This window comes from Castor canadensis, chromosome 17, assembly GCF_047511655.1.
Source record: "Castor canadensis chromosome 17, mCasCan1.hap1v2, whole genome shotgun sequence".
Lineage (NCBI taxonomy): Eukaryota > Metazoa > Chordata > Mammalia > Rodentia > Castoridae > Castor > Castor canadensis.
The window spans coordinates 14878651-14898505 of record NC_133402.1 but is presented as its reverse complement, the minus strand read 5'-3'; the positions used below and the strand labels follow the sequence as shown (position 1 = coordinate 14898505).

Here is a 19855-nt window from a genome sequence, read left to right as displayed (position 1 = left end):
GCTGGTCTGATCCAGAGAGGATGAGATATCAGCACCAAGTAGCAGACACGGGACCAGCTGGGACCTTCCAGCCAGGCCCAGTCACCAGTTGAACTCAGCCACATGTGAGCCCAGGGGAGACCAGCAGGGCAACCCACAGAATGGTGAAAGACAGTCAGATGCTCTGGATTGAGATCACCAAGTACCAGGATGGTTATTCAGGAGAAGAGTCTAGACCACAGCTGTGGAACTGACCTGTGAACTTTGCCTTGAGGCTGTTTAGTCCTTCCAAGCAAAGGACTCCAAGAGAATTGGGAATGAGCCAGGTACCTGTGCCAGGTAGGATTCCAGATGAGCTATACCTCCTCCACAGGTATGGCTTCATGGTACTTCACTGCACAGTCCCACAGGCTCTGTGTTTACAGGGCCCCAGACTTATTTTATGCTCTGTTGTCACCATCTAGAAATTCTTTTGGTTTTTGTTTGTTTTTTAAGGCAGGGCATTGCTGGCCTTAAACTCTCCATTCTCCTGCCTCAGCCTCCCGAGTACTGGGATTACAGGCGTGTACCACCATGCCTGGCTAGAAATTCTTAACCACTTTAAACAGGGGCTGTGTAGTTTTTGCTTCACACTGGGACCTGCAAATGATCCGGCCAGTCCTGTGCACTGCTGCTTTTCTCATTTCTTCCTTATCACAAGCCTAGAAACTCAAATTCATCATCATTATCAGTCATATTTTATAGATAAGGAAAATGAGTCACTGAGAAGTTCAATGCTAACCCAATGTCATGTGGAGGGAGAACGGCACTCAGGCTTCTCGAGCCCTTACCTCAGGGCCAAGCCACTGTGACGAACGCTATGTGAATACAGCCAGATCTGGGCTTTGATTAGCAGCTTTTGTTGTATGCCTGGGGTGTGTTGCAACCGAGCAAATAGAAGGAGGGTTTTGCTGGCAGCCTGGCAAGCTGGCAAAGCATTTCCCAGGGATATTAAGGGAAATGAACTCGTAGCTGTGACTAAGTATAGTTAAAGAATTATAAGAGCAGGTGGGGAGAGGGAAAGGAAAAGGGTCTGGCCTGGGGAGCTAGGCCCAGAGCAGCCTGAAGTCCCTGTGTCTAGTGCTGTGGCCTATTTTAGCCTGCTGGGTGGCCTGCCATTGCCTTGAGAACTGAGCCTGAACACTGACCATGGAAACCAGGCGCCTTCCTTCTGGGGAACAGCCAGAATCATGATGCACACAGACAAAAGGTCTTCTGATGAGCTCAAGGACATTTTGAAAAAAACCAGGATTTTCTTGGATGGAGAATAAAACAAGCATTTAAGGATGCTATCACGAACTGATCAGGAATGTGTTCTTTGAGAAGCAAATGCATACATCAGAGTATGTCAATAAAGAGTCAACAGTTAGAGGGCTTAGCCATGTGCCAGGTGCTGTGCTAAGCACCACTGTGTACTGTGTCATTTATACCCTTACATGTAACCTGAGGACAGAAGCACTGTTGTTATCCCCATTCTATAGGAAAGGAAACTGAGGCAAAGGAAAATTGAGTAATTGCTGAAGGTCACCAGGTTGGCCAACCAGGATTCCTATCTGTCACCTGCAGCACTGCTTCTCAAACTTTAGAAGCTAAGGATCTCCCAGGGATCTTGTTAAGAAGCAGATTTTGATCCAGGCTCAGTGGCTTACACCTGTAATCTCAGCTACTTGGGAGGCAGAGATACAGAGGATCATGGTTTGAGGCTAACCCAGGCAAAAAGTTAGTGAGACTCCATCTCAACCAATAAGCTGGGACATGGTGGGAGCACTTGTAGTCCCAACTATGCAGGAGGCCATAAAGTAGGAGGGTTGAGGTACGGGCCAACCCTGGGCAAAAGTGTGAGGCCCCATCTGAAAAATAATAATTCAAAAAGAAGGAAAAGAGCAGACCTTGATTCCAGAGGATTGGTGGGGAGGATGGAACCTTGCATTCCAGCCCGCTACTCACCAGTCTTTTTATATTGCATTCATATTGGTTAGAAATGCAAAGTAAAGTGAGCAATAAAAATAATTATCAACTGAGGATGTAACTCGGTGGCACACCATCTCCATCCCAGCACCAAAAAAAGAAAAAAGAAAAAGAAAAAATAATAAAGCATTACAAAGAGCAACCATCGTAAACAGCTCTAGGCAGCCTAGCATTGGGCAGGAAAATGCGCCTTTTGTCTCTGGCCACGTGCCATCTGTCTTCACTGGGTCCTTGGCAGAAGGCAGCCAGGACCTACTTGTGACTTCTGATGAGAACAGAAGTGCTGCTTCCATGACACTGGCTCACCTGGGTAACGCTGGCTGTCCCCACAGCGAGGAAGACCAGAGATGGCTGAGAGCAGCACAAAGGGGGGAAATGTCCCCTCTCTGGGGAGCAGCTGCCCCAGGACGCCCTCCCTGGCAGGGAGGAAGAGGAAGCCGGGAAAGCCAGAAAGCGGAAATTGCAACAGGAAGCCGAGCACCAAGGGAAGGCAGAAGGGAAAGGGACATGGATTGTTAGCAGCTGACTTTATGGGGAAATAAAAATGGAGACCAACCTCTAAAAGGCTCTCCAGGCCCCCCCACCACCTCATGGCCCGTGTTGGGTTGGAGGATTTTTGGCTAAATTCCTACCCGTCATTGATTGGTAAGATGTTTGCCTTCAAATACAAGCATTCGGAGTCGATCTGGACCCTATGTGGTAGCTCATGACTGTAATCCCAGCTAGCTGAGGGGACATAGGTCCAAGCTGGCCTTAGCATAAAGCAAGACCGGATTCAAAAAATAACTAAAGCAACAGGGCTGGGGGCACGGTTCATGCAGTAGAGCACCTGCCTAGCAAGCACAAGGCCCTGAGTTCAAATCCCACTACCATCAAAAACAAAGAACAGATCTACATGTGGAAAGGTACTTCGATGCTAACCAAAGGCAAGCTGTGCGGGCACTGTTTGTAAAAAGAGATGCGTCTTACATTTACAGAGCACAAAATAGACATGGAAGTTCACATATGCAAAGGAAAAATGGAGGTTACACTTGAGGAGTGACCTTGAGCCACTACTATGCTTTCGTTTCTGTTTACAGTGAGAACCTGCTCTTTCCCCTTAAAGATGTCAGTCAGCACTTTCCCATGCAAAGATGGCGTTTTCCCATTGCAAACCAACATGCTCCAGCAGGATCTTCAGATATACTTCAAAAGTGACGTCTTGTTTCAGATGGTGGCGGCCAGTGGCGAGGGCCTTTCCAGTTCTGAAATGGTGTCCTTGGTGCCAAAGCCCCTGCATGCCTTGTCCTTCCTGTGACATCAGTGTTTGCTTCCGGCCGACATGCTCACTTAACCCACCCTGCCCAAGGACCATGGTCTGTGGCCATGCCCGGCTCTGCTATGGATGGACCTGGAGAGGACTGTGCTTGTCCCATGTCTCTGCTCCACCTGTTTGCTGGCATCCCAGTCACTTCCACATCAAATCATCTTCCAACAGCACATAGAAAACTGACAGAGGAAGACTGCTCTTCCCACGTCTAACTGCAGAGGTTTTTCCCAATTTAGAGAGAGACACAGAGATTTTGGAGTGTGGTGATACGTCCGGGGTCATACAATTAGTAGGCAGGTAGCAAGCTCAGTTCCATGACCAGAGGGTTACATGTTAGAGTCACCTGGAGGCTTTTAGGGTTTTTTCTGGTACTGGGGTTCTCACTATGGCCAGCTGAACAAGAATCTTAGGGGAAGGAGGTCCTGAATGGCAGATGAATGACTTTCTATGAATGACTGATGCATAGTAAAGTATGAGACTGTGCTATCCATGGGTGCAGATGAGCCAGTGCTATGTGAAACTCCCACGAGTTTATTCATCAGCAGATTAAGAACTCCCTCCTTGTATTTATTCTCTTGTTGGGGTTCTACAGTGGAGTACTATTCAGCAATAAAAAAGGAAGGGACTGCCCAGACATAAGGAAGAATTTCAAGTGCATCAGACAGAGGAAAAGAAGCCAGACCCAAGCTATGATTCCATTTATATGAAGCTCTGGAAAAGGCAGAATCAGGCAGAAAACAAAATCAGTGATTTCCAAAGGGCAGGTGGCAGGGCCTGGAGACAGGGACTGACTACAAAAGGGTAGCATAAAGTAATGTGGGGGTGAGGTACATGCTCGATATCTTGATTATGGATGTAGTTGGGTGGCATACCTTTGTCAAAATTCAGTCTGAACACTGAAAAGGGTAAACTTTACTATATGTTATGTACAACCCAGTAAACCTGATAAAACTCACACACACACACACCCCACTATTCACTACTCACTGCTAGAATTTTAGCTAGAATGGCTAAAATTAAAAAGACTAGTTGGGATGTGGGGGCTCAGGACTGCAGTCCCAGCTACTCAGGAGCTCGGGAGGCAGAAGCAGAAGGATCACTGAAGCCCAAGAGTCCAAGGCCAGTCTGGGCAACACAGCAAGACCCCTATCTCAAAAACAAAAACAAAAAACCTGACCACATCAGGTGTTGATGAAGACATGGAGCAACTGGAACTCTCATATGCTATTCATACACTGCTGGTAGAAGGCAAAAATGAGGGAAAGGAGAGGGAGAGAGAGAGAGGGTGGGGAGGGTGTTCTGAGGACAGTCAGAGCTCAGCTTGAACTCTGGCTTTAGCACTGGCCACTGCACGACATTGGGCAAGTGACGTGGGGCTTATAGACTGTGTTCTGTTCACCTACACATGAGATAACACGATACAGACCCACCTACTTCACTAAGGTGAAAGAGAGAACGTCTGTACAATGCTGGTGCCATGCCCACACATGGCGAACAGCTCAAAAGTCTAGATTTTCTTATCTCGTTCTTGTTTTAGCTGTCTCTGGGCTCCTTGCAGTACATGAGAGCTGTTTCTACAGTGCCCACCTTAGTTCTTGGCAAGACCCTCAATACATGTCTGCTAAATGACAAAAAGAACAAATGATGCCACATAGCAATGGAAGATAGGAGGGCTCGTGTGAGTGGAAGCACCACAGCCATCCTTGAGAGCATCCCCTCCAAACATGAGTGCCTCATGTCTGTATCCCTGTCTAGTTCAGGAATTTAATCCACGTGTTCAGCAGGACTTACATAGGTAGCCCCCATATCACTAACAGCTTACAAATAGTTCCCATATGTAACAAAATGTTTAAAACCATTTTCAAATATGTGGGTTTCAAAAATAAGCCCGTCAGGCATGGTGGTGCACTCCTGTAATCCCAGCTACTCAGGAGGCAGGAGTAGGAGCGTTGAGGTTCAATGCTGGCCCTGGGCAAAAGCTCAAGGCCTGTTTTGAAAAATAAACTGAAGAAAAAAGAGCCGGGAGTGTGGCTCAAGTGGTAGAGTGCCTGCCTAGCAAATAGGAGGTCCTGAGTTCAAACTTTAAGTCTGCCAAATAATAATCTATATCTTTACTTATGTCTATATCTATATCTGTCTAGTATGTATGTATGTATGTATGTATCTATCTATCTATCTGTCTGTCTATGAGATGGCTTAAAGAAAAGACCTCTTCGCATTTGAGTTTGGTGCTTGGGAAGGTAAACTGGAAACAAAACCCTCCTGAAACACTGAAACTGGGTTCATAAGTCAGCCAACAACCAGAGGCTCACGTAAGAGGCCAAATCTTCCCAAGTGGAACTCCCACTGGAGCGTCCCAGGGAAGAGACTGCTGGCAAATCACCAGGGCAAGAGTGGTCCAGAGGCACTCAGAGGGGCCATGCACCAGCAGGGGCTGTGTCACTTGGGGGTTAACTTGATGCCAGTCCCCACTTTCAGCATGCCTTTTGCACGGTGCCATGTCTGGCTTCTGCTAGCAGTCATCCCACCTGCCAGCAGGCATCAGCTGTCGGAAGGGAATTCCATCTTCCTCTGGTGTCAGCCCCACCAGGGGCTGTGATTTCCAGTCCCTCACTTCCCATCACAAGGTCCCAGGAGGAGCTGCTTCCTAAATGTCAGTGATAACCGAATACCCTTTTCTCAAACGCAGAACAGCTGTGAAGGTCAAGGGTCCTGGTGACAAGCCACTACCTGCTTGAGTTCAGGCTAAGTATGCAAACCGCAGAGGAGGGTTTATAAAACAGAACCATCCAGTTTGCTTCACTTTTAGTGCCCATGGTGGGAAATCATTTTGGGCGTTCAGTCATCATTTTAACATTCTAAGAGCCCACTGTGGGCTAGACATGGTTCTAGGGGCTGAGACTACAGAGATGAACAGGTCAAGCAACGTTTGCTCCCAAACAAATAAGTGAGTATCTAATATAGTATCAGGTAGGTGACAAGTTACAGGAAAAAATAAAGCAGAGTAAGTGGATGAAAGGTGACCAGAATGCCAGAAAAGTTGACCAGAAGGGAGATTCAAGAAACCCCATGAGGAAGGCACCATGACTATAGGTGGCAGGTGCACAGAACAAACTGCAAGTGCAAAGGCCCTGAGGCAGGAGCCTTTCCAGTGTCACTGAGGAAGTGAAAAGAAGGCCATCAATGCTTTTACTTTTTGAGAGGGGCCTCCCTGTGTAGCCCCAGGCTGACAATCCCACTGAGTCTCCTGCCTCAGTGTCGGAATTACAGGTGAGCCACTCCTTGCTTTACAGAAACACGTCCTATGAAGGAAAATAGAACCACCACCACCATCAATAACCATGCCAGCTAATGTCAGAGTGCCTGCACGGTCACGCCCTCATGGGGACCAGCCATCCCACTTAGTCCTCAAAGGTGGGACTCTTAGCATCACCATTTTACAGACAGAAAACTACGGCTCCGAAGTGACACAAACCTACCCAACTCTGGCAAAAGCTCGTCATGCTGCTCTAGGAGTCACATTATTTTTTAGTTTACAAAATAATGGGTCTCACTGTCACAATGTATTCAATCATATCAACCCCCATCACCCTCCCTTGTTGTCCCTTCCCCCCTTGACCCAGGAGTCTCCTCTTATGCATTCCTGCTTGTTTGGTTTGGGGTCTAGATTCTACATAGGAGAGAAAACAGGCAATATTTGTTTTTCCAGGTCTGACTTATTTCACTTAAGACGATGATCACCGCTTCCATCCATTTTCCTGTAAATGTCATAACTCCATTCTTCTTTATGGCTAAATAATACTTCGTTGTGTGTATATACCACATTTTCTTCATCCATTTATTGGTTGATGTGCACCCAGACTGATTCAGAACTTAAGAGCCTACATTATAAACGAGGGGCCATGGGCAATTTTACATGGAAAGAACAAAGCAAGTTTTTCCATTTGAATACAACGTCAAGAACAGAAGGTTGAAGCTACTGACAAGGACCTCAGTTGACCTTTCTCCCCCAAAGCTATCATGCCCAATAGCCTACCCAGCTGCCTGACCCAAGCAAGCTTTCTCTTCCTCTCTGTGTAGAATTTCTGCTTTCAAGCTGGAGTTTCTGCTTGCTGTAGAACAATGTGAGAGGAAGTGGAGAACCTACTCTTTGTGCTTTCAGCAGAGCCCCTCTGTAGCTGCTGGGCTGTGTTTACCGTCCATTCCTACCTAACCCTACCTGAAAAATTACAGCAAAAAGGGACAGCAGGGGTGTGGCTCAAGTGGTAGAGGACCTGCGTAGCAAGTGCAGGGCCCTAAGTTCAAACCCCAACACCACCAAAAATAACTGAGTAAGATTTCCTATATAAATAGGAAAATTTCTAGAAGGATAAATCCTAATAAATGTTCTGCATCATTAATTTTTTCCACAATTGAATATGCATTACTTACATGATAAAAAATACAGATTTAGAAAACTTTGCTCCTTGGGGCAACCTATCCCTGACCACCCATGGTGAGGCCTCCAGCTGACAGGCCACAATCTCTTCTGGGATAAACTGAGATGGTTCCTCGAGTGAGCGGACCCACGTTTTTATCTGCCAATACTGTCCTTCCTGTGCAAGTAAGGAAGAATCTAGACTGTTTTATTTACCTGAGAATTGTACTGTCAGGACTCCAGATGGCAAAAATCCATCCTGAAGAGAATTCACTGGCTTAGCTGAATCCAGGCACTCAATGCCCTCAGGGTCACTTCCCACTCTCTAGGTGCTGCTTGCCTCTGCAGTCCCTTCTCCAGGTGGCTCTTCTCAGCAGTGAGATGGCTGCTGGCACCCCAGTGGCTGGGTGCCCCCACAGCAAAGATAGCAGCTCCATCCCAACACCTCCGGTGAGGGGCCCAGGAGTCTCCCAAGGTCTCATCGGCCTGGCTTAGGTCCCCTAGTCATCATGAATGAACCCGTGGCCAGCGTTCTAGTGTCAAGTTGGCCAGGTCCCTACAGCCAGGGTGAGGCCTGCCTCTGAAACTTTGCACCCTCATTATACTAAGCTCTTTCTCCTTGGGGTCCCTCACTCACCCCGGGTCAGCTTGCTCTGGACAAAGCTTGTACCTTACCTCTCCGTAAGGTAGGAGGAACACAAAGATCCTCACCATTCCCTGCAAGTCACCATCGGAATCTCCATTATTTCCTTTCTTTTTTTTTTCTTTTTTTAATTTAGCAAGGCCACAAGGGGCTGTTGCAACCTCCCACTGCATTGTTCAGCAAATGCAGAGTCATGATTGATGGCCTCTGTGATCCTCAGTTGTCAGAAAGCCTAGAGGGACAGTTCAAGTGGGGGAGGGGAACTGCTAATGCATTGTCCGCCAGGTGTCCGGACTGAGTTCAAATAAAATAAGAAACAAATGAGAAGGCCTAAAACCCCATAAGCTCATTTAGACAAATAAATACGCAGTGAGTTTTCTGGTCCCTGGACCCCAAATCATTAAGGAAATTTCAATCATTACGGCCCCAGGGGACTTCCCTGGGCAGCAGGTTTGCTCCGCTGATTTTTACCAGTGGCATTTGGAAGTTCACGAATAGATGCAGTGGAGGGTGACCTCTTCAGAGGGCCAGATTTCACTCCCAAGATTCAAGGGGATTAAAAAAAAAGAAACTCAAATACACGGTTTTTTATACTGAAACCATGTGGTTTTCCAAGCATGAGCCTAGCACTTTGCAATAAGAAACAAGAGAATGTCTATTTCCACAGAAGCGATTCGTGTCAGTTAGAAGTATCAGGGACCTAATCACAAGGCTATGAGAAAGCCACAGCTCGCAAGAACAGAGTCTCCTACCAACAGCTTTCCAAGTCACGCCACACTCTCGGGCCAGTCAAAACGCACTTGTTAATGGGCTGTCTGGCTAGTACTGCGGTAGACAGGTGAAGATGCCTGCTTTCTGGATTTTAAGACTTCATGGCAAGATTAGTCAGCCTTCTAAAAGAAGGATGCCATGACACAGGCAACAAGGTGAGCCTGAGGACCTCTTGCGGAGTTCACAACCCTGTCGTAAACGGACAATTTCTGTCCGAGGTACTTGAGTATCAAATTGGCGGTGACAAGAACAAGGTGGTGGTAGTCGCCAGGGGCGGGAGCAGGGAGAGGGGAATGGGGGGGCTACTGTTTATCGGGGACAGAGCATCAGTTTACAAAGGTGCTCAGTCCTGGAGATGGATGGGGCACTCAGAGGGTATATGTATGTCTCTTGGCTGAACAGTTGAAAGTCGGGAAGACAGTAGCTCTTACATTATGTAATTTTACCACATCCACACAAAGGACTTTGTGGGAGACTCTAGTTTTTCTTTCTCGGTGTGATGGTTCATCTTGTGAACTTGATTGGATGGAGATTTATAACGCTCACCTCTGGGTGTGCCTGGGAAAGGGAGAGCTCTGACTTCATCAATGGCTTAATCCATTGGTGAAATTAATTTTTTTTTTTTTTGGTGGTACTGGAATCTAAACTCAGTGCCTCACACTTGCTAGGCAAGTGCTCTACCACTCGAGCCACTCCACCAGCCCAAACTTCAAATCTGAACAGACTATTAGGAGGTGGTGGAACCGTGGAAGGTGGGGCCTTCTTGGAGGGCATGGGTCACTGGGGTGTGACTTTGAAAAGAAACATGGGGTATCCCTGTGTCTCCTCTCTGCCTCGTGGCCACCATGAGGCAGATAACTCTGTCACTCTCTAGCAGCTGTGAAGTTCTGCCCTCCACAGGCCCTCAGCAATGGACTAAAACCTGTGACACCATGAACCAAAGTCAATCCTCCCTCTCTTGTTTACATCTGGTATATTGTCACCATGAGGAGAAACTGACTAACACCCATAGTATTGAAGAAAATGTAAGTAAAGGATTTTGTTAATCACAAACCAAACCAATTACAAACAAACCAATCTTTCCAGCATGCACGTAAGGAGAAGCTTGGGGGCGGGGGTGCTTGCCATAAGGAGCTTTGGGGGTCCGCATTGTGAATTTCCCAAAGTCCCACTTGCTAGTCATAGAAAGCTTACTGTTTCCTGCCAAAACACGCCAAAAATCAAGAAGTTAAATCAGAAGGGCACATGGCCAAAAGGAAAGAAATGATGGCTTGCTTTATCCTCACAGCATTTATCTATTCAATGTCTACAGAGTTTGCATACTGTAAAATTGACCCTTATAAAGTTTACAGTTTAGCAGTTTTTATTATAATCGCAATTACATGGTTCTAGAACACTTTATCATTCCAAAAAGAAGCTCTACACCCATTAGCCGCACTCCCCATCATTCCCTTCCTTCAGCCCCTGGCAACCACTAATTTCGTTTCTGTGTACACATTTTTGTATTTTGGACAACCCGTTTAAATGCAGTCAAACAATATATGAATGACCTCTTTGTTTCTGGTTCCTTTTACTTAGCACAATGTTTTCAAGGCTTATCCATTTTGTAGCATGTATTCCTTTTTATGGCTAAATAATATTCCAGCATATGGAAATCTCACATTTTATTTATCCTGATGTTTTGAATTGTTCCCACCTTTCGTCAGTTATGAATAATGCTTCAATGAACAAGTGTTTGTGTGGATATTTTTAATGATCTTAAATACGCACCTGAGAGATAAACTACTGGTCATACAGTAGATACTCTATTTGAGGAACTGCTGAATTGTTTTCCAAAGTGGCTGCACCATTTTATATTTTCATTAGCAGTATATGAAGCTTCCAAGTTTTCTGCATTTTCACCAACACTTTTTTGGCAGCACTGGGATTTGAACTCAGGGCCTCATGCTTGCTAGGAGGGTGCTCTACTACTTGAGCCACTCTGCCAGCCCAATTGCTGTTGTCTGTTCATCACAGCCATGCCGGTGAGCATGGGGTGGCATCTCATGGTTCTGATCTGCATTTCCTGATGATGGGGATGCTGAGTATCTTCTCACCACTTATTGGCCATTCATATATATTCTATTCTTTGAGGAAATGTCTATTCAAATCCTTCGCCAATTTTGTGCATTACTGGTATTTTATTGTTGGGTTGTGAGAATTCTTTACATATAATGGATATTAGACTTGTATTTGATACCTGATATGCAAATATTTTCTCCCACTCTGTGAGTTGTCAGTCACTCACTTGGTATTCTTTGGAACATAATAGTTCAAAAAAAAAAAGGAAAGAAAGAAACACGGAATGAAAGGCAGACAGAAAGACAGACAAAAAGAAGGACAGACATTTTGCTCTGGTCCCTTGTCCTTTTGGTTACAGAAATTGTTGCTTAATCCAAAGTCCTAAAGTTTTACGTCCACGTTTTAAGATTTTATAGTTCTTGCACTTTCATTTGGGTCCTTCATTCATTTTGAATTAATTTTTGTATGAAGTAGGGTTTAACTTTTTTTTTTTTTGCAATACTGGGGCTTGAACTCAGGGCCTTCACCTTGAGCCACTCCACCAGCCCTTTATTGTGATGGGTCTTATCAAGATAGGGTCTCACAGAACTGTTTGCCTGGGCTGGCTTCAAACTGTGATCCTCATGATCTCTGCCTCGCGTGTAGCTAAGATTACAGGCATGAGCCACTGGCACCCAGCTAACTTCACTTTTCTGCTGTGGATTATTGACTTGTCCAAGCACCATTTGTTGAAAAGATTATTCTATCTCTATTAAGTGATTTGGCACCCTTGTTGGAAAATCAATGACCCATAAATACGATTTATGACTTTATGTCTTCCCTGACTCTCAATTCTATTCCATTGATCTCTGTCTGTCCTATGCTAAGCTTCGCAGCCTTGATCACTGTAGCTCAGCAGTAAGTGCTGAAATAAGGAAGTGTGAATCCTCCAACCTTGTTCTTCTGTTTCTAGATTGTTTTGACTATTTGGGATCTGTTGCATTTGCTTGTGAATTTTAGGATAATGTCAATGTCTTTTAAGAAAATGAGTTGTGATTTTGATAGTGACTTGTGTTGAATCTGAAGGTCAATTTAGGGACAATTGCTGTTTTTTATAGTATCAAGTCTTCTAATCAATGAATATTTAAAAAATTGTTTATTATCACATTATTGTTGCACTGGAGGTAGATTGTGACAAAAGTTCTTACAACATATCATAGTTGAACCCCCCTCCATCATTCTCCTTTATCTCTCTTCCCCCATCTTGGAATAGTTTCAACAGGTCTCATTTTTCCATTTACACACATGAGTACCTAATATTTCCACCATATTCACCCTCCTACAACCTTTCCTTAGATCCTCCCCCTCCCACTAATCAACGAACATTGATTAAAATTGTGTAGGCCTTCTTTAATTTCTTCCAGTGATGCTTTGTGGTTTTCAGTGTACAAGCTTGCACTTTTTTTGTTCAATTCTTTCCCCAGTATTTTATTCTTTTTAATGCTATGCATTAATGCTATTGGATTGCCTGTTAACTGCATTTCAGATTGTTCATTGTTAAGTTTAAATTTAAGTAATTTGTATCCTGCAAACTTGCTGAACTTATTAATTCTAATAGGGTGTGTGTATGTGGGGGGAATATCTATAGCTAGATTCAGTTTTGCTTCTTCCCTTCCAATTCAAATACCTTTTCTTTCTTTCTTTTTTTTTTTTTTTTTTTGCCTAATTTCTCTAGCTAGAACCTCCAGTGCCATGTTAAATTGAGTAGCAAGAGTGGACACTTTCTCTGGTTTCTAATTTTAGGGGAGCCACCCATCGTTAAATGATGTTAACTGTGGAGTCTGCACACACGCCTTTTATTAAGAACAAGAAATGTGACTTGTAGAGTGGCTCAAGCAGTAAAGTATCTGCCTAGTGTAAGGCCCAGAGTTCAAACCCAGTACCACCAAAAAAAAAAAAACCTCAAGAAATCCTCTTCTATTTCCAGTTTGTGGAGTATTTTTTAATCATAAAAGCATGTTGGATTTTGTCAAATACATTATCTGAATCCACTGAGATGATGGCATGGTATGAGTTGATCTGTTTTGTTTTGTTTTGTGACAGTTTCACTTTGTAGCCCAGACCGGTCTTGAACTCTCGCTCTTCCTGCCTCAGCCTGAGTGTGACCCCCACCTGTAAGCACACTACATGTTCTTGTAAACAGTCTGCATGCACAGAAGGCTAGAGTCTTCTAGCTCGTTCCTAACTGCCCAAGGTGCCCAATGTTGTCAGAGGCCTGTTTTCTTTCAGGTGTTTTCCTATGCACGTATGTTCCTAGGCACTGTCATGGTTTCATGACAGTGACATAATACACATATGCACTGTCTCCTCTCCTGCAGTTCCTCTTGGTCCTAGCCCACACACCAGTGCACACCTTTTCTTGGGCTGAGATCAAGTGCCTGTCTTCCTTCCAAGGTCGTCCCACACAACAGACAGCTTTCCCCACTAGTGACAGCTTCAGATCTTTCCCCTCTCCTGTCCCCCCTGGGTTATGATTTCTGTAGAGGAGAGGTTTAGCCTCGATACCTGAAATCTCATACAGTGAGCTGTCATACACTGATCCTTGTCTTTTATCCTTCAAGCAGTATTTCTAGCTATTGTGTGATGATGGTCTTCAGTCACAGTTACATTTGTAGCCTTTTTTCTTTTGAGGCAGTGGTGGGGTTCGAACTCAGAACTTCATGCTTGGTAGGCAGGTGCTCCACTGCTTGAGTCATAATTCTAGCATTTCTACTCTGGTTAATTTGGAGTGCCAAGGTCAGCCTGCACCACAATCCTATTTTAAGCTTCCCACATTGATGGGATGACAGGTATGTGCCCCCAAACCCAGCTTTTCTTTTTACGAACTTTTCTCCCCAGGCTGGCCTGGAACCTCCATCTTCCCTATCCCAGTCTTCCACATAGCCTGTGGTGACAGGCGTCTACCACACCCAGCTATTGGTTGAGATGGGGGTCTTGTGGACTCCCTGCCCAGACTGGCCTTGAACCGTGATCCTCCCAATCTCAGTCTCCCAAATAGCTAGGATTACAGATGTGAACCACTGGCACCCGGCTCATTTGGAGCACTTTGACATCTTTTCATATAGCATGAAGAGATGAATTCAATGTCTTATGGATCCTTGTTCGCACCAGGTTCACAGCACTGAGTTTGAGCCCCCCCCACCGCCCCCTCTCCTCCCCGTCCCCATCCCCACCCCCACCCCACTCTACTCCCCCGTCTGTAGAGGGGTAGGAACCAGGACACGGACCCTCTCGTACTGTTGCAGGCCAGGCTTCGAAGAATGGGTTTTGATACTTTAAAAAAAATAAAACCTAAAATTCAGTATTTTATCCCTCCATAAAAAGGAACCAAGAATAAGAAAGTAAAATTACTGGTGCCGATGCAACAAGAATGGGGCTCACAAATGTAACACTATGACAACGATGGAGTTCAAGACACACACTGACTGCCTCTTGAACTTGACCACCACCACTGCACTTCAGCTAACTCACCAGTGTGTTCCACTATGAAGGAAAAGACCACACTTACAAAATATGTGCAACACTGAAAACTCACATTTCAAAGATGTTTGTAGGGTATAATGGGGGTGGGGAGTACAAACTGTGGATTTTTTTTACTGCTTTAGGCACACATGGATAATAGCAAGTACAAAGGAGGGGAATGTCTGGACATTACCACCTCAGATGGCAAGCTTCTGAGGTCAAGGACAGTCCCTCTAACAGGCACATAACACACACACATACACACACATACACACATACACACACACACACACACACACATACATATGTTTTGGTGGTACTGCGGTTTAAACCCAGAGTCTTGTGCTTGCTAGGCAGGTACTCTGCCACATTTAGCCGTGACCCCAGCCCTTTTTGCTTCAGTCATTTTTGAGACAGGGTCTCTGGCTTTTTGCCTGGCCTTGAACCTCAGTCCTCCTACCTGTGCCTCCAGCTTAGCTGGGATTACAGACGCACACCACAATGTCTGGCCCCACATAACAAATGTTTGTTGACTGATGAACTGCAGCCTGTTAGGGTGACTCTAACTTCTGGTGGATAACTGCCCTCATGTTCCTCTCAGCCCCTTCCAGTTACACCAGCTCTGAAGAGTGCCTCACTGGGAGATCTGTGGCCTCTAGGGTTTGCCACGGCGGGTATCTAGTCTAAACGCCCTCTGCTGATGTCTCACCTCAGCCCTGGGTGCCATGATGCCACCTGGAAACTGCTAATGCTCTCATCACCCATTGGAGAAGCTGTATACTTTTTAGCATGAGAGACGTACCACTCTCATAGGTTTTTGGTGACAATTTCTTAAAGTAAATCCTTCCTGAAGGGTCACATGATATAACAGATCCGGAACTTTAAAAGGAACTCACCTTTGGAACTAGAAATTCTCCTTCTAGAATCCCTCCTACAAAAATGACCAGACAAAGACTGGGGACATGGCTCCAACCATTTGAGGGTTTTCTCATGGGCTCTCCATGTCACAGAAATTCCCTACCAAGCCAAAGGTCCCAGGTGCACATGACACTTACCAGATACGCTCTCCAGAAGGACTGAATGCTGATCGCTGCTTCCTCTTCTGTGAGCAGGAGGGAGAGCGGGATTGGTGGCCGAGGGCTGAAAAGCAATAAAATGGTCATGCATCTTGTCAGCATCCATCCTTCGGCCCCAGCAACGCCTCCTCTGACAACATAATGGCCTCTCTGATGAAGAAGGGGTCCATCCTCAGCCTTAGAAAGCAATAGTGTCATTTCTGATAGAAAAGCGTAGGCTTGAGCTAGCACTTCTTGTTTTAAAATCTGAGTTAAAAAAGAAAACCAGCTTAATCTTAAATCACTGGTACTCTGCCCTACTTTTAAGATTTCAGGTTGTGTGTTAGTCCTAAATGTGCAAAGTGGATATTATTGACATAGAAGCATGAGGACGTAAAGCTACACACAGGAAAATCAGCCTCTCTGGACTACGTTACGACTGAGGCATAACAAAGGGCTCTTTCTCCAACTTCATGTTGAAGGGAAATGACATAATCCACCTCTTTCCCCAAAGCAAAACACTGGAATGTTCCACGGGCTAGCATGCACCCTGGGTTGGTGCAGCTCAGTTCAAGCAGGCTTTTCAGTTCTGCTTTTACACCTCAAGAAGCACTGAAGTACCTGAAGGGCTGGTGCTGTTGACAGCTTCTGCCCTTGTAGGATTTTTAGATTATTGTTAAGATTTTTGGGTTCTTTGGTTTGGGGGATACTGGGGTTGAACTCAGAGCTTCATGCTTGCTAGCATTCTACTACTTGAACCACACTTCCAGTACTTTTTTGCTCAGACCCTTAAGTAGCTAGCTTATAGGCTTGAGCCACTGTGCCCAACTCTAGGATTTTTTTGATCATTTAAAAATAACACATTTAGAAATCATGATTACATGCTTTTTTCCCCTCTGAGTTTAACAGACACATGAACTGCTGATAGGTTGTATAAGTCTGTCTTACTTCTGGTTTTTCAGGTCCCCAAAGCAAAGCACAGCTATCTCCGAAGTGCAAGGGACAAATTTTTCAGAATACAAAGGAATGAACTACACCTGGGGACTGGGATGTACAGGATCCCTATAGCCCCAGCCTCAGATCTCTCCCTAATACAGCTAGAGTCTTCAGTAACTGCCTGCACAGAGAGGCTAATGAACCCGCATAAGGTCACACAGCTTATAGGTGGCCTAGTGAGGATTGGCGTCAGAACCATCTGGCGTCCCTCAAGATCGTGTGTGACATTCCACACCTCAATCTGGAGGCTCCTTGCAGATGCCCAGCCTGGCAGAATTTGCAGTCAACTGGCAACGATAGCACATGGTTCTACAGGAGCTGGGGGCTCCATTTCCCTCTAAACTTTGAATCAAAAAGAAAAGAAAACCTTGATACAGTATATTTGTCTGAATGAATGAGTGCTCCTTTGAGTTATTCCAGAATCAAAGAAATCAAAGCCAGGAAGAGCACAGGGTTATCAAGCCCGTTCCTGGGAGTGCAGTGCTGTCACAGGTCTGGTTTTCTGGCAGGACGGGTCTCCTTGTGAGGGACCAAGTAAAGAAGTCTTCCCTTCTCTGCAGAGATAATTACAGCCTGGGGATGAAAGCAATGGTAGTGACCTTTCCCTGATGCTGTTTCCATTTTTAGTCACGTAATGCGGTGGCCCGCTTTGGGTGGTTGCTGTTTTTGTCTCCCCTCTTCCTTCCTAATGCCCAGTTTTCTGGGATGTGGAGAAGCATTCGTCCTCAGCTGGAGTCCTGCTCCTGGGGGCAGCCAGGCTCTCTGCTTTCCATGTTAAATACCTCTCCTCATGTATTGTGCTGTCCTTAGTTTCTAAATCTCAGTGGTGTGACAGCAGCAAATCACATCCCTGCAGTGTCCCCTCACTAGTTAAAAACAACCACTTCTAGAAAGATCAGGGTGCTTCTAAGGAGATCTTGGTGTGCTGGCAGAGAATTTATCATAATAAATTCTCCTTACCCAGCATTTTCTGGACACCCCTCCCACCAGCCACATACATGTGTCTGGCCTGGGCTGCCCTTTTGGCTCCTCAGATGAGCCACACTTGTTCCCTCTCACCTCAGGGCCTTTGCAAAGGTGCTCTCCTCTGTTTCCAAAATCCCCATCTCCAGCTAGGGGTACCTGTACAGTTGTACAGGTTGCCCTCTGCTCAAGGACACCCAGAAGAAGGGCCAAAGGACCCTGTAAGCCAACCCATGCTCTACTGTCTGGGTGCTGCTCCTTGGTGTGGGGTCACACCTGCCCCAAGGTAGTGACACCTTCTCTTCATTTGTTCAAAAGTACCTCAAGGCTGGTAGGAGCCTGATACCTCTTTCTTTTGGATCTCTCTTACTGCTCTTCTCATCTCCACTCAAATGTTATTAAAAATGTCCTTTGAGGACAGGTGTGGTGATGCAAGCCTATAATCCCAAATACACAGGAAGCAAAGGTTGGAAGATCACAGTTCAAGGCCAGCCTTGACAAAAACTTGAGACCCTATCTGAAAAATAACTAAAAACAGGAGAGCTGGGGGCATGGCTCAAGTGGTAGAGGACCTGTCTGGCAAGCATGAGGCCCTGAGTTCAAATCCCAGTAATGGCAAAAAGGAAAAAAAAAGTCTTATGTTAGGTCAAGGCCAATGAAGCTCCTGGTAATTTTTCTTCCTAGTCCTTGGCCCAATGTGGAGCTCTAAAGCCAGTGATTATCTATCAAAGCCCAAGTCTTCTGAGGACTGCAGGCTCTGTGAGAACAGAGACTGGCCCTGCGTTTGCTCCTCTGGGTATCTTGGTGCTTTGGACAGTGTCTGGTTTGCAGGAGGCACTCACTAAACAGCCGTGCAGTGAGTGATTGCCCATGCGGCTGGGAGGGCTTTCCGCACAAGATTTCATGAAATTCCCACAACAGGAACGATGAGCTATTGTAGCCTTTGTTCAGGGTTGAAAAAGCTGAGGTCCAGAGGGGTAAGGGGCTCATGCAAGGTCACTGGCTATTTCCTGCTGGGAATGCGAGCTGCTCAGGAAACAGGGGAATGACCTGGGAGGAGAGGGGGCAGCTCATGGAAGTCGGGGGCTCGCAGTTGTCCAGTGCTACATAGAAGAAAACACGGTCATTTACCAGAAGCAAAAACAACTGGGGGTGTGGGGAAGCCACAATCATGGAAAATGCCCTCTTCACTGACCTTCCAGTGACAGTTACTCATTTGTGGAACCTCCACAGGGAAGTCCTGTGTAGTTGGCCATTTGCATTGCAGCAGAGGGAGACTGGATGGTGCCTTTCTGACTGTGGCAGTTTCCCTGCTTTAAGTATATTTTTCACCACTCATGTCGTGGTCCTCAAAGTTAGTGTCACACTGGAAAATGGCAGCGGGAGAGAACCTTGAATCTGAGGACACAGTCTGGGCTCGCCCTACAGGGCTTTGGCCAGGAATGAAACCCTGAACTACTTTGCATCACAATGGCATCTCCAAAGAGCAAAATGAGATTTCTAAGTGGCCTTGAGAGCAGTAATACAGGCCACCTTTAGTGACATCCCTGCTTTCACCGCTGAGTAATGTGGCGCTGTCTGTTCTCAAACAAGCATGAGAAAGCCTGTGAGTGTCAGCTCAAATGACAAGAAGAGTCATGCCTGGGAATTATGGATCATTTCAGCAGGCCGACTCAAAGGGACAGAAGTCATGCCAGATCCTTTCTTTCTTTTGGAATCCATGCAACTGGCTTCAGGTCAAACAAAAATAGAGGAGAGCACTCATGGCCAGGAGCAGGGAGGGGAGAGGAAAAGAGCATCAATCAAAGGAGAAGGCAGCTGAGTGGGGCTCCTGCAGGGTGACACTGGATGTCCCCAGAGCAGACATTCGATTGACATTTGATCAAGCATGACAGTGTGGCTGAGTGTTTCCAAGACTCATTTTCTCTCTAATGCTCATTTGTCATGTCTTTCTTCTTTGTGATTTAAATATATTTGAGCCGTAAGAATCAATACTGTAATTTTTGACAAGGAACAGAAATTAATCTTTCTGGTTGTGTGCATGTGTGTATATAAAAACGCATGCAAACATGCATGCACACATACACTTTTCCCTTGATGGAATGCTAAGTAAAAGGCATTAGGAAGATATAGCATGCTTATAAAATATACAA

General features: G+C 45.7%; 1 protein-coding gene across 3 annotated transcripts in view; it reads right to left on the bottom strand.

Annotated features, from left to right (window-relative positions):
- Nucleotides 1–19855, bottom strand: part of Iqck (IQ motif containing K) — a 116648-nt gene that overhangs the window by 40546 nt on the left and 56247 nt on the right. For all 3 annotated transcript variants that reach the window (XM_074059559.1, XM_020180050.2, XM_074059561.1), the window contains one exon: nucleotides 15744–15828. In XM_074059559.1, coding sequence (XP_073915660.1) covers nucleotides 15744–15828 — 85 coding nt within the window. The remainder of the gene's footprint in view (nucleotides 1–15743; nucleotides 15829–19855) is intronic.